Source organism: Pipistrellus kuhlii, unplaced genomic scaffold, assembly GCF_014108245.1.
Source record: "Pipistrellus kuhlii isolate mPipKuh1 unplaced genomic scaffold, mPipKuh1.p scaffold_m20_p_7, whole genome shotgun sequence".
In the NCBI taxonomy this organism is placed as follows: Eukaryota; Metazoa; Chordata; class Mammalia; order Chiroptera; family Vespertilionidae; genus Pipistrellus; species Pipistrellus kuhlii.
In genome coordinates this window covers 7,137,509-7,151,889 of record NW_023425573.1, presented here as the reverse complement: position 1 = coordinate 7,151,889, position 14,381 = coordinate 7,137,509, and the positions used below count along the sequence as shown (strand labels likewise).

Below are 14,381 nucleotides of genomic sequence, written 5' to 3'. Positions count from 1 at the left end.
ATAGGCTTTCTTCTCGTGGCGAATCCTTCTCAAATCGCTGCGAGCGAACACTTTTGGACCTCAGAGGGACCCGTCAAATCTCGCGAGACGTGAGTTCGCGGGCCGGCGTGCTGTCGGGCTGTTCCTGAAGGCAGCCACGGCTTCGGGTCTAAGGTGAGTGGAGGACGCGCCCCGGCGGACCGGTTGGTCTGGCCGCTTTTCCGGGACCGGGCGCAGGGGCTTCCCGGGCGCTGGGTCAGGAGGGGTGGACACTGGGGCGGTGGGCGAGCCGCACGGACGGCTCCCGGCTCTGGCTCTGAACCCCGGGAGGCTGGCTGGGGTCTCCCTCCCTCCCGCACTCAGGCCACGTGTGAGCATCAGTTTTTGATCCGGAGCCGTTCTCCTTGGATCACAGCCTTGTCCTTCATAGTCCAGGGTCGGCCGTTTCTAACTCCTCTTGTTGAAAAGTATGGATCGGCGTGAGACCTTAAGTTTCTTTGAAGACATCGCCTAGGCCCTAGGCAATGGGAACAGACCCGTCCCTGCGGAGGGAGCGTGGTGGGGATACTTTCCATCGGAAATCCACTTCACTTAAAAAAGAACTTCCGCTATACAAAGAGTGCTTCTGAAGTAGCCTGGCTCCTCTGAGACTCCACGTTGGGTAGAGATGGAGGAGGCACGTGTTGGTAAAAGAGTTTACCATGTTAGTGTAAACCTTTCATGTCTCCTTTGTAGTCTCCGTTACATGCATTTCCTTGAAGTAAGAGCTGTGCTTTAATTTTTATTCCTTTCATAACCCCTTCCCTATAGGAAAGCAGCGGCATGTGCCCTCTTTCACGGACAGAAGCGATGTTTGTAGCATACTGACAACTTTGGAGCCTTTGGCAAGCGTCAACGGATAGCAAGATGAATAACAGAGCAGGTTCCTTTTTATGGAATCTCGGGCAATTCAGTACTTTATCTCCAACAAGCAGAACTGGGAGGCTGAACCCTTTGGGGTTTTGCCTGCCAAAAATTGCTTATTCAAACTGGAACCGGAAAAACCATCTCTTAAACGACTTTGATAATAAAACGCAATCATCTATTAGGCATCTCTTTCAGGATGCCTCGATTTTTAAAACAGGAGGTGACGTCTTCCAAACAAAGGGCATAAGCCCTGTGACAACCCTCACAATCACCAGATTATTCTGTCCTAGATGGCTGTCCTTTGACTCGGAACAGTCTCCTGTCCCTGCTGATGGATTGAGGAAAATAAACCTTCACCCTGAGGCCTCTGATGAAGACATCCTCACCAAGAGGACAAAACCAACCCCCGTCAACTTTAAAAAACTGGTTCAGGGCAATTCCCTGAGTGACGTGTTAGATTCATTTTCAAACGCACCTACATTTCCATGTAGTAACTATTTCTCAGCCATGTGGACAATTGCCAAAAGGATGTCTGATGACCAGAGACGCTTTGAGAAACAACTGATGTTTAACCACCCTGCATTTACCCAGCTGTGTGAACACATGATGAGGGAAGCCAAGATCATGTTCTATGACCACCTGCTGTTCAGTCTTTACGCTATAGTGAAGCTGGGCATTCCTCAGAACACTCTGTTGGTTCAGACTCTGCTGAGGGTGGTTCAGGTAAAATCAAAAGGAGATTTAAACATCCTTTTACTCGGTTTGTATATCTTGCATGAATGAAGGGAAATAGAGGTGTAGTCTTTGCGCATCTTGAACTAATGGAGGGAAATAGACTATCCAAGGAACGGTAGGTTCCTTTTTTTTTATTTCTGTATGTATGGTTTTGAGTCCTTAAATTAGCTAACGCTGTCTTCCCTTTTGTTATGAAATTTATGAGGGCTTGCCCCTTTTTTCTTCTTCAGAGTTGATTGATAAGATAAAATGAGGAGAGGTAAAAAATATGCAAGGAAGAAGGGTGTACCTACAACTCTTACTTATATAATTGTATTCAATCTCTTAACAGCTTTGTAAAGTTAATGTTACGTTAGTTTTGCAGATGAGGAAACAGACTGAGTGACGTTAAGCAAGTTGGCTAAAGTCACACAGCTAGTGGATTCTTTTAAGCAGTAGATATTGGGTGTCAGCTGTGCTTCAGTTACTGAACTTGTCTCTAGGGATATAAAGATATAGAAGACATGATTCCTACCCTTACACTCTGGAGGGAATATGCATATTTTGTGGGCAATCACAAAAACAACCAACGTTCGAGTCATATATTAATTGTGTTACAGGCGTTGTACTGAGCACAAGGGGATTTAATTGTGAACAAAATTAATGGCTACAAAGAACTTTCAGTGCAATAAAACAAAAGTATAGAGTCTTATGAGAGTATAATGGGCTTCCATTCTAGTCAGGAGAAGGCCTTCATGATGGGGATAGATGAGGGAGAAGGATACAGGATTAGTGTTTGTGGCAGAGACATGTTTGACAACAGAATTGCTGCATGAAATCTTCAGTGTAGCCTTTTAAAATAGGTGTTGTTACTCTCATCTTACCAACGATTAGAAAATTTGGCTTAGAGAGGTTAAAACACTTCCCCAAAGTCACGTATCTGATAATATCACTATTTGTAGGTACTTGATAAATTTGTCCAGAATGAAACAAAACGCTTACCTAGTCCTTTGTCGGACTAGAATTCAAGCTCAGAGATGATGTCTAAGCTGAATCCAAGAAATGCACAGGAGTTTGTAAGAGATTGATAGTGAATGGGATGGTTTTTCAATCAGAGAAGATTGCATGTTCATCCCAGAGCAAAAGTTTGGCAAGTTGAGGAGCTGAAAGTAGTTCAGTATGGCTGAAGCACAGGATTCTGGGGTGTGTGTTTGAGGGAGTGGGGAGGAAATTGTGTATGTGGTGGTCACGGAGGGAGGGCTTAGAAATGGTAAGACGTGAGGCTGGCAAAAAGGGAGAATCGGAGCCTTTTATGCCTAACTAAGAAGTTTGGATTTAAACTGTAGGCAGTGAGGATCCATTGAAGAATTTTAAGCAAAGGGTTGGCATGCTCAAACTTGTATTTTAGATCACAGTGTGAGTGGAGAAGGGGTTGGAAGAAGGATGAAATTAGGTGGGGGTGCCACTTTTTTTTCAATCAAGGGAGTCTATCCTATCTGATGTAACTGAAATGCCAGATGTTATGAAGGAAGGATAGCTTATTAAAGTAATCATTTGTCTTTTGAGAGTGGGCGTCTCAGACTTCTAAACTCAGTGATTTCAATTAAATAATTTTTAAAAAGACAGGAATTTCCTGGGGATGATATGACACACTATAGAATTCAAGAATTGGGTCTATAGGTATATGAGAGTGTTTAATTTTAACTTTTTACATTACTGTGATTTCTATATGTCCTCAACCAGGTACTAATTTTTAGTGTGTGTGTGTGTGTGTGTAAACCACAGACTATCCAGCTTACCTGGTAGGCTGTGTTCCCTATGTAGTTATTTTAAAGTTATTATTGTAAGTCACTTGACCTGGTCAGTGATGCTCTTACTAGATTTCAGACAGCATAGCATCTGCATCAGTAAGCAGTGGATATTTGTACGTACAATTGTGCCTGTTTCCTTGATGTGCTCTTGTAAGGTGTATAGATTAGCTATGATTAAATTGTAGAGTTACTATTCATTTTCCAAATTATGCTCACTGTCATTTCTGGGATCTAAAGTAGTACCAAACCCAAGGGATCTGAGACCTAGATCATGGTGATAAAAGGTAACAGGTGATGTGGATCCGAAGATTACCAGCTGCAGTTCGTTTGATACCCAGAAAAGGATACAGGGAAATTATAAGGACACAGGTTCTTTACAGATGGTCAAAACGCCCTCTTTACCGTAGTAGCTCTCATATTATATTATAGCACTTGTCTTCATGATGACCTTGAATCCTAGAAGGAGGTAAAAATAATATTTGATTAAAGGCATTTCAGAAGCAGAGTAATATAATAAATAATGGATTTTCTGTGATAATAGTACATGTGAAGAAGTTTTAATGAATAAAAGCATGTGAATTGGGTATTTGGAAAACTCACTATGGACGGACGGCATTTTATTTCCTAAAGATGGTGTTTTTTGAGGACTGACTCCATGTGAATTATTGGTTTCATATTTAATCCTTAATTGAAAGCATTAGTTCAGTGGTTTTGCATGGGTGCAATAGTCTACTATGGACTCGACAACTGTAATGCTTTTGTAATTATATTTTAATAGGAACGTATCAATGAGTGTGATGAGAAATGTCTTTCAGTTTTGTCAGTTATTTTAGAAGCATTGGAGCCATGCAAGAATGTGGATGTTCTTCGATCAGGATTGCGGTGAGAACTCTATGCTTTCTTCATGTGGCAATCTTTGTGTTTTTTTAATATCTCAAATCAAAAACCAAGATGAAAGCTGAACTGCTTTTTCTGTTTGTTTGGGGAAAACTTTGATGGTAGTTTTAATACCTTATTAAACTTAAAATTCTCACTATGGATCAGGTATAAAGGTGGAAATAATGCTGTGAGGGTTCACAGTAATAAAGATATGAGCTGCATTGAAATCTGAGTTTAACATTTAGTACTGATGTGGGCTGGGAAAGAACTGACAGGTATTCAGTTCACTATGTGGAGGTTACCTGACACTGGCCTGGCTTGGAAAGGAGCTTGAGTGTTATAATTTATCAAATTGATGCAACTGATACAATGTTATAAGCCAGTGAGAATAATGCTTAAGCCCTTTTTTCATTGCCTGTGCGTTGGGGTATTTTACAATAATCTGATGGATTTGTTCATTCATAAAGATAGCAGAATAATGTGAGAGGACACGGTGCCAGACTGGGCCTGGATCTTTTAGTAACTACTTACACTATCTTAGGTAGGTCATGGCTGTGGGCTTCATATTTCTTGCCTAGAAGTAGGAGCTGGACCAAATGACTTTTAAGATTTCTCTTCTGATTTTAAGATTCTAGGTCTGTGGTATTTATTCTTTTTGGTTACAGGATACTAGTTGACCAACACGTTTGGAAAATAGAACGTGTCTTCACACTACAGGCTGTGATGAAAAGTATTGGAAAAGATGCACCGATTTCTCTTAAAAAGAAACTGGAGGTAAAGACCGTCTGAATTTTTTCTGGTGGATGAGATTTAAAAAGAAAGATTTCTTGTGATCTGCTGTCACTTCCTACAGTCAGTTTTGGGAGGACATTGTTATGCTTTTGTGTTTAATTCTGTTAAAATAAAAGAAATAGGTTTATATTTGTATATTAACTATATGTCTAATGAGTCATTTTGCTCAAACTTTATCCTTTTTATTTAAAAACAAGTTTGTTTTATCACAAGTGATAAATTTAATCTTGTTTTTCTTTAGATGAAAGCTTTGAAGGAATTAGACAGATTTTCTGTTTTGAATAGCCAGCGCATGTTTGAGGTCCTCGCTACCATGGATCACCGTTCTGATGTACTTCTGGATGAATGCAGTAAGATGGTCATAGGTAAGGGACACTTTTCTTTCATGATTTTTAACCTCTGACCTATACTGTTCTGGACTATATTTGTTTTAAAAACTTGGCTATTACAAATAAAACATACCTGGTGATATGGTTACATCTAAATTTTATTTTTTGCCTGCACTTTTGTTTGGTTTTACAAAATACAGTACTATATTTTTAAAACAAACAAAAATATAGAGTGTAGAGTCTCTTAGGTTAATTACAAGCTACCTGGTAATTTTTGTTTGTTTTTGTTTTTTTAACTCATTTTTAAAGGTAATATCAATGGATGTCCTTTGAAAATATTGATCACCATATTGCAGTCTTGCAGAGACCTCCGATACCGTAATTTAGATCTTTTCAAGGGAATAGCAGATTATGTGGTTACAACTTTTGATGTCTGGAAGTTGAAACAAGTAAGTATATTAATAGATTAGAATAAGCCTCAGAAACAAATCAAGAAGCATATTAATTCATTTAGCATTCTAGGTATTTCTCTATCAGCTTTATAGCAGTTAAGATACCAAAATATATTCCAGTGCTAAATTGACTTTTGAAAAATTAGCTTCTTATCATTTCTGTCTGGGAGTTAGTTGTTAATGTATCAATCATTCAACTATTTTTCTATCTGAAATAAAAATTATGTTGTTCAGTGTTTGCTTTGCTATATGCTATTCAAAGGTTGCATGTGCTTTGGATAATTGGGATTAATTCTATCTTTTTCTTATATTTAGAATAATAAATCTGGGCGATGTGACAGGCTTATGTTTTTTGAAGAATAAAATGTCATTACTTAATGATCATGTCTATTTTCTATTTATGGAATGTTTGCTTATTTTCTCCAGAATAAGGGCCTTTAAATTCAGGATTATGTTAGTAATACAAACATGAATGAAGCAGCGGTAAAAACTTTTTTTTGTAAGTAAGCACTGGTAACCATTAGATCAATAGATTCAATTTACTTTGGAGGGTAAGATAAATATTGAGTTTGCCATAGAAATTGATTTTAGGAAGAGAAAGACCAAGAGGTAAAGGATGAGTGAACTGGAAGTGTTAATGTAATAAATTCATCTCTCATTTCTAGAAATTCAGATTGAATACAGAAATTTCTGAGTTATCTCTTATATATTAGAATCTAAAACTGTCTAAGTTTGGAAGGGGAGCAGATCAAAATTGAGTTGGTCACTTGAAAAACTTCAGAAAAGGTATATATTTAAATTAGTTTTCAGGCCTGCTGTATGAAAAGCCTGTAGGATAGGACTTATTTTTAAATGAAATGGAAACCATTGTATACTCTGGTATTCTGCTTTTAAAAGGAGGTTGCTCATTAACTTAATGCCTGACTCAAAATTAACTGGAACAGATTTTGTGAGGAAAAGTTAACTGTTCCTTTTTAAGGAATATTCTCTTGATCAGGACCGTTCTATTACTGTTTAAGTTTTTTGAGATCTAAAGAAATTACTACCAGCAGACTGGAATTATTAAAGTGTTCTTCCTCAATTCACTCTTTTTTAAAGGTTCTTTTTGTCCTCATTTTATTTGAAAACTTTGCCTTTCGACACGCTGAACTGATGGATTTATTTATGAAGAAAGTGGTGGATGAACGTGGCTTCCTGACCATGAAAAGCATTGTGCCTATTCTTCACGTGTACTCCTCTCTGAATCACCCCCACGGGGGCCCGGCCCGAGAGTACGTACTTGTCCTTTTTGACTCTCTTTATTGCCACATAACATGCTTACATCGACTAGAAGAGATGAATTAGGTAGGAAGGTGGTAGATAATTTGGCTTAACACATTGTATGTCTACATGTTGTACAGGAATCATTTTACTTATGTGCTGGCCTCTTAGAAAGAAGGTATGTTACATCCATAGTATCTTCCTGGGTCTGAAAGCTGAGGGAGAAAGCATTTAACATTCAAACTGTGATTTCAGTCTCTTGGTTTCTTCTCCTCTTGGTTGGTCTGGACCGTCACCAGATTTGCATCTCTGATCATTTGTGTGTTCCTGAATCCAGACTCCTGTGGATTATGTATCATTCTATTCTTTTTTTTTCCTGTCAGTTATTTACAATTTACCAACCACCATGCAAAGTGATTTTATAGAATTGGGGGTGAGATCAGGTTGACAGGGGAGGGCACTTGAGGGCTATCAGGCCAGCAGGGGAGCAGTTAGGTGTTAATCAGGCTGGCAGGGGAGCAGTTAGGGGATGATCAGGCTGGCAGGCAGAAGTTGTTAGGGGCAATCAGGCAGGCAGGCAGGATAGTGGTTAGAAGCCAAGAACACACAGCCAGGAAGCAGCAGAGATAGCATTGGAACAGTCCAGGTTTGTAAGAGGGATGTCTGACTGCCAGTGTGGGATCGGGCCCAAACCAGCAGTCATACATCCCCCAAGGGGTCCCAGATTGGAGAGGGGCAGGCTGGGTTGAGGGCTACCTCTGCCCCTTTCCTCCTCCCCCCCCCCCCCCCCCAGTGCATGAATTTCATGCACCAGGCCTCTAGTTGTTTATAAAACAGCAGTGGTGCTCCAGGCCTTATGGACATACTCATGATAAAAATCGAGCATAAAGGTTAAAAGGTTCTGGAGCCTGACAACCTGTCTTCCAATGCTATCTCTGCTGCTTCCTGGCTGTGTGTTCTTGGAGAAGTTACTCAACCTTTCTGAGCTTGAGTATGCTCATCTTTATTGTGAGAATAATAATAATAATATAAACACCTATAGTGTCTTAATAAGAATTAAATGAGTTAAACCTTGTAAACCATTTATATGCCCTATGCAAGATTTAGCGGTAGCTAACATTTATTGAGCATATGTATTTATTATGGATAGCCACGTGAGCTGAAAGATATGTGAATTCTTATTTCAAGCCTGATTTCCTTGTCTTTTTTCTTTGAACTCCTTAAAGCCATTGGTCCTGTGGTGCTCATTAGCTCTATCATGACCTAGTCTTTGTCTTTGAAAGCTAACTTTTCTTTGTTGTCCTGAAGGTTCCTGGATGCGATGGGCGCTGCTCTGACTGGTTATCTCCAGCACATCTCTTCTGAGAACCTGCTGAATGCTGTGTGCTCCTTCTGCTTGATGAACCATTTCCCCTTGGCTCCCATTAACCAGCTTCTCCAGAAGGACATCATCGATGAGCTGCTGATGTCAGGTAAGTGTGTCCGTGCCCAGTGGTGACTGAACTGCGGCAGGTCTACGAGCTGCCTGTGACTCTGAGGGGGGCCTTAGTAGGCTCCGGTTAGAATGTGCAGAGCAGATGCTGCTGAGGAAAGGACCGGCAGTGGTGAAGTCAGAGGTCATGTAGAAGGCAAGAACAAGAAACACATCATCGTGCCTTTATTTGCACTTTACGCAGCTGTACAAAGGCTCACGTTGTTCTTGATGCCTTGAGCAGAGGTGTTTGCACTTCCTCATCCTTGCGCGTCACCTCTGAAGCCAAATTAAGTCAGCTCTGCAGCTCTGGACACCTTGTCTTTCATGGCCGGTGATCAAGGCACATGTTAGATCAAGAAACCAAATAGTTAGCAAAGCAGTGAATTTATTTACTCTAGGAACCAAGTTAATTGTTGACGTTTGGTCTTTAATATGGAACACAGAAAAGCAATATCAGGTCAGGTGTACAAAATTTGATGTGTCTGAGGAGAGAGAAGTGTACATTCTTTTAAAAACAACATTACAAAATTGCAGCGTTGAATTAAGAAGGAACACCGTGTTTAGATTTTTCAAGCAACTTAATATGTGGGGAACAGCTTGGAACCCAGGAGACTGGATCCTAGTGTCAGCTTTGCCTTAGTTAATCATGTGGTGTCTTAGCATTTGCTCATCTCTTTAATGAAGAGTTCAGATTGAATCACCTTGAAAGAGATTTAAACCTTAAAACATTATGAAATACAGGGTATTGATCTGGACACTGTGGAAATAGGGAGCATAGATTCCTCCTGATAGGAAACAGATCAAAGAAATGTGGATGCATTAATACACATTCTTAATTGTGGCATTAATATATTTTTTTTTTTTTTACATATTTTCTCTCTTCTTTTAGATAACAAGGACAGGAATGCTTACAAGCTTCAGATTTTGGCTGCCTGTCTGAAACTTGATGATGTTCCTTGTCACAAGGCCTTAGACTCAGTACTGCCATCGCTGCCACCTGCACCATTGCATCCAAATGCAAAGGTGGCCGAGTTGCTGAGCAGCCTCCTGGGAGAGGGGTACTTCTTGCAAAATGTACAGTTGCCACATAATCATCATATAGGTATGAGACTTGATATGATTTACATCTACTTTATTTTATTTTCCATTCTTTCTCTCTCTCTTTTTAAAAGTATGTTTTTATTGATTTTTTTAGAGAGAGAGGAAGGGAGAGGGATAGATAAAAGGAACATCAATGAAAGAACATTGATAGACTGACTCCTGTAAACCCCCTACCGGGGACAGAGCCTGCAACCCGGGCATGTGCTATGACTTGGGATCGAACCTCTTTTGTTTCATGGGTCTATGCTCAACCACTGAGCCACACCAGCTGGGCTATTTTCCTTCCTTTCTGACTAGGAGTTGACCATGGAAATTTACTGTAGTGTACGCTGGCTCTAGAGCTGGATGCCTGGGTTGGGTTTCTCGCTCTGCTCCTCACTGGTGCTGTGACTTCAGGCACTTAGCAGTCTCCCTTTCCCAGTGTGTAAACTGGCAATAACCTGCTCACCTCTTAGAATTCCAGTGGTGAGTAAATGAGATTGCACTTGTAAAGTCCAGACCAGTGTCTGGCACATGGTAAGCTCATTTATATAGGGTGTCTCCCCAAAATGGATACACACACTTTGAATAATTATAAAGGCAGTTTTATTAAAATACATTTCTTTTTCAAAGTTGAGCTATCAACTGTTAAAGTGTCATCACATTTTTTTTGGAAAACCCTGTATTTTAGCAGCTGCTTTTATCATCGTTGGTAGTAGTAAGGTACGTTTTGAAACAGAAAATCACTTTGAGCAATGTTTGAAAAATTATCAATTCTTTTCTTTCAGATTTTGAAATCAGAATGGATTCTAACAGGAGTGAAGTGCTTCCACTTTCTGATGCGAATGCAGAATCTTCTGCTACAAATATTCAAAGGTTGCTTACATCTGTTCATATGCCCAGCTTTCTGATTTTAAATCTTAAGTCTCAAAGACTTCCTGTTAAATATTAGTAGCAATCCTAAGATAAGGTGACCAGACGTCCCGATTTTCAACAATTCGTCCCACGTCCCACTTTAAAACACCGCGGGATGCGGGACAAATTGTTGAAAATCAGGACTGTCCCACCAAAAGCGGGACGTCTGGTCACTTTATCCTAAGACCTTCTATTTGTAGGGAGCTTGTATGCACCAAGGGACTTCCCAACTGCTAATCTCCTCAAGTCTTAACTGTAGGCACTGTGGCCTTTAATTTTGCACTGGAATTGGGCCATTTAGTGAAATAAGCAATTTTTAAAAATTAAGTTTTTTGGCCGAAACCGGTTTGGCTCAGTGGTCGGTCTGCGGACTGAAAGGTCCCAGGTTCGATTCCGGTCAGGGGCATGTACCTTGGTTGCGGGCACATCCCAGGTAGGGGGTGTGCAAGAGGCAGCTGGTCGGTGTTTCTCCCTCATCGACGTTTCTAGCTCTCTATCTCTCTCCCTTCCTCTCTGTAAAAAATCAATAAAATATATTTAAAAATAAATAAATAAATAAATAAAAATTAAGTTTTGTTTTTTTAAATATATTTTTATTGATTTTTTTACAGAGAGGAAGGGAGAGAGAGAGAGAGCTAGAAACGTCGATGAGGGAGAAACACCGACCAGCTGCCTCTTGCACACCCCCTACCGGGGATGTGCCCGCAACCAACGTACATGACCCTGACCAGAATCGAACCTGGGACCCTTCAGTCCACAGACCGACACTCTACCACTGAGCCAAACCGGTTTCAGCAAGAATTAAGTTTTAAAGCTAAAAAGTTCAAGAAAACAGTGTTAATGAGATTGAAACTATCAGTGCAATGTGAACTTTTGACAAGATAATGCTATAGGGATTAAAAAGAGTTAAGGCCTCTAAAAAAATCAAATATCCAATAAATATTTTGGTCTACCACGAAGACCTTTATAAAGATAGAGAAACTAGCTTCTTTATTAGGCTATATTGTATGTGGGTCAGGCCATATCGGAGTTAATCCTAAGTTGTTTCCTTGACCCACACACTACCAATAGATGTCTCTGGGACAAACGTGATGCTACACCTTCAGAGAATGTCCTGCCTGTTTCCTAGATGATGAGATGGTGCCTTGCTCAGTTAGCCTTTGTGGGAAGGTCTGCTGGCCCTGTGGGGCACACAAACATGAGTCAGACATGGATCCCGACCCCACAGAACTTATATCCCATATTGCTTTGTAGGACATGCTCATAAATATGGTAGGGAGAGGTATAGAAAAACATTTGTAAGGACTCACATATAATTCTTACCCATTTCTGCATCCATGTAGCTTATTCCTTGGGCATCTTTTTCAGCTGCTGTCTTCCCTATGCATGTTGCCCATCTCCTCTCAACCAAAGACTTTTCTTTCTGATCTTGTTAGAAAGTTATTTTTCTTTTTTAGGTATTCTATTGTTCTGGCATAACATTATAACATAGGAGCTCTCAGCCTAAGGTATGAGAAGAATTGAGGAATTTGAGCATTCCTTTAAAAATAAAAATTTTTTTCCTCTGATTTGTTATGTCAGATAACAGCCAGAAGACAGTAGGCATACAAATGTCTCTTCTTTTCGCTAAAGGCCAAGAGCAATGAAAAAATCAAATTCCACGTTCCACATTTTTGTTACACGTATGGATTTTATGTTTTTAACAGTCTTGCATTTGTTTTAGTTTTTTTTCTTCTTTGAATTTGACCTCATTCTGGTTTTTAAATTTCCTTCTCTCCCCCCTCTGCCCCTCGTCTCTTCGGAGGCACTCTATACTAGAAGAACTTTACCATTTGGTAGTATCTACATCAGTACTTCTAGTAGCGTAAATAATTATCTTTAGGTCAGAGATTAGCCTTAAAAGGAGTGCTTTGATATTTGAAATTTTTCCTTATCAGGAATGTAGCCACCCTTAAAGATGATTGAGGAGTAACTTTGTCTAAAGCATTTTTATTGTTTTGATTGTTAATGTAGCCTTCATATACTGGGTTATCTGCGGAGGCCAAGTAACGGACTAAGACAGGGGATGGTGAGGGAGCCCCACTTTGAAGCCTCCAAAGAACATGAATACAGCAGGATTGATTGTACCTGGTAATCTCATGAGCAAGTACTCTCATATTGTGTGTTTTCATTTTCAGAGTGGCTGTACTGTGTGTTCCTAGATCTACTTACTGTTTGGACTTAACACACCCCAGAGGATTCCTTGCAATGAAAATACGTCATTTGAAAGTAATGGGTTTTCATGTGATCTTGGTAAGAAAACAAACGCAGATGATGTGTTCTTTAGTTACTGGTGTCCATTCTGCCAGGGGTATTATAGTTGAAGTTGGTTAGTAGGATTCTAGAGGAATTGTCAGCAGTACAGAAATAAGGGTTTTAATGATTGGTTTGGCTTCTTAGGCGATTACTATCATTTACCAGGGATTTTATAAGTGCTACATTGGGTGAACTTTACTCCTTTTTGTTAAAGTTTTGTTTCCATGGGTCAGTGTGAGGCTGTTGTAGGATGTTTGTCACCATAAAAGCTAGATAGTTATAAGGGGATGATTCTTCTTTCCTTTTGTGCTTCATTTTGGTTCTGAGCACCATGGCTTTTCTTGAATGGCCTCTCCAGATGTATGGAGCAAGAACTTGACAAATGAAGTTATATTTATGTTAATGTTGGGATCTTTCTAAATGCCACTCATTGATCCTGCACACAATATAAAATGCAAACATTCTAATCTTCATTATGATACTTAAATATCCAAAAATGGATACTGAGGTTAGGATGGCCCCTTCTGTTAGTGGGCTACTATTTAAGACTTTTTTTTCATCTTGGCTATTATATATATATATATATATATATATATATTCTAGGGAAGAGTATTCATAGAAGGGAATTTTTGCACCCTTTAGAAGACCTTTAAAGTTTTTATAATTTTCAGCTTAGCCACTTTCTTCAACCCTAGTACAGTCTTACCTTAAAATGTAAGTATAAGATAACATTTGTTTTTAAAAAGCAATTGGCTTGATGTTACTTTACTATGTTTGGATCAAGAAAGTAGCTTTTATTTTATGTGGCATCATTTTCTTGCAAACCGATTATTTTCCTCTTTCTTTGTAAGGTCAACAATTGGGAGATGGAGAAACTAGAGGTGAAGGATGCGATCACATTTTTGAAGTCTCAGATCTATTCTACTGAAAACCCTCCTGCTGCTGATGTTAATTTTCAAAGCACGTGTTAAAGTAAAAAACCTTTTCATATTCGGAGACAGACATAAATTTGTAAAATAGCTTTAATAAAGACTGCAATTCAACTGTCAGTGGCTTTCATTTGACTGCTCACCATAACAAAAAGTTCCTTCAGTTCACTGTTATAATTAATTTTAGAATAGAAGAAATGTTACTGGTATTTTAAAAAATTCCAGAAGGGTAATTTTTCCAACCATAACTATACATATATAGTGCCCAGATATTTGACAAATTCATGAGCTGTATGTTTCACTGTTTCTCGGTAGCTTTGGTTTCTTGGTTGTGATGGGTTGCAGGTAAGTTGGTGTGGGCAGTCCTTGTATTTGGATCTGCTTATTTAGACTTGTTACAGCTGTCTGAGGGCTCAGACATTGACCACATCTCAAGCATTGGCCCCCAGGTTTTTGGTAGATGGTAAGAATGCATGAGGTAACAGGTTACAAATGGGTGGGGACCGGGCAACTGCATTTGTCACTTTGTAGGTACAGGTGGTTTGTGGGCCATACCAAGAAACAGG

At 39.5% G+C, this 14,381-nt stretch overlaps 1 protein-coding gene across 1 annotated transcript; it reads left to right on the top strand.

The window, feature by feature from the left end:
* The first annotated feature begins 17 nt into the window (after positions 1 to 17).
* Positions 18 to 13,935, top strand: FASTKD2 (FAST kinase domains 2). Its single transcript, XM_036421716.2, has 12 exons — positions 18 to 153; positions 790 to 1,608; positions 4,189 to 4,292; positions 4,955 to 5,063; positions 5,323 to 5,446; positions 5,720 to 5,859; positions 6,961 to 7,133; positions 8,431 to 8,594; positions 9,486 to 9,698; positions 10,465 to 10,552; positions 12,769 to 12,883; positions 13,738 to 13,935. The coding sequence occupies exons 2-12, from the start codon at positions 886 to 888 to the stop codon at positions 13,855 to 13,857; spliced, it is 2,073 nt and encodes a 690-aa protein (XP_036277609.1). The 5' UTR covers positions 18 to 153; positions 790 to 885; the 3' UTR covers positions 13,858 to 13,935.
* The last annotated feature ends 446 nt before the right edge of the window (positions 13,936 to 14,381 follow it).

Bases quoted from the DNA above. Each gene is read 5' to 3' on its own strand.
- FASTKD2 (XM_036421716.2), top strand. From the start codon at position 886: ATGAATAACAGAGCAGGTTCCTTTTTATGGAATCTCGGGCAATTCAGT. The intron at 1,609-4,188 runs GTAAAATCAAAA...ATATTTTAATAG, and splicing joins CTCTGCTGAGGGTGGTTCAG to GAACGTATCAATGAGTGTGA. The intron at 4,293-4,954 runs GTGAGAACTCTA...TTTTGGTTACAG, and splicing joins GTTCTTCGATCAGGATTGCG to GATACTAGTTGACCAACACG.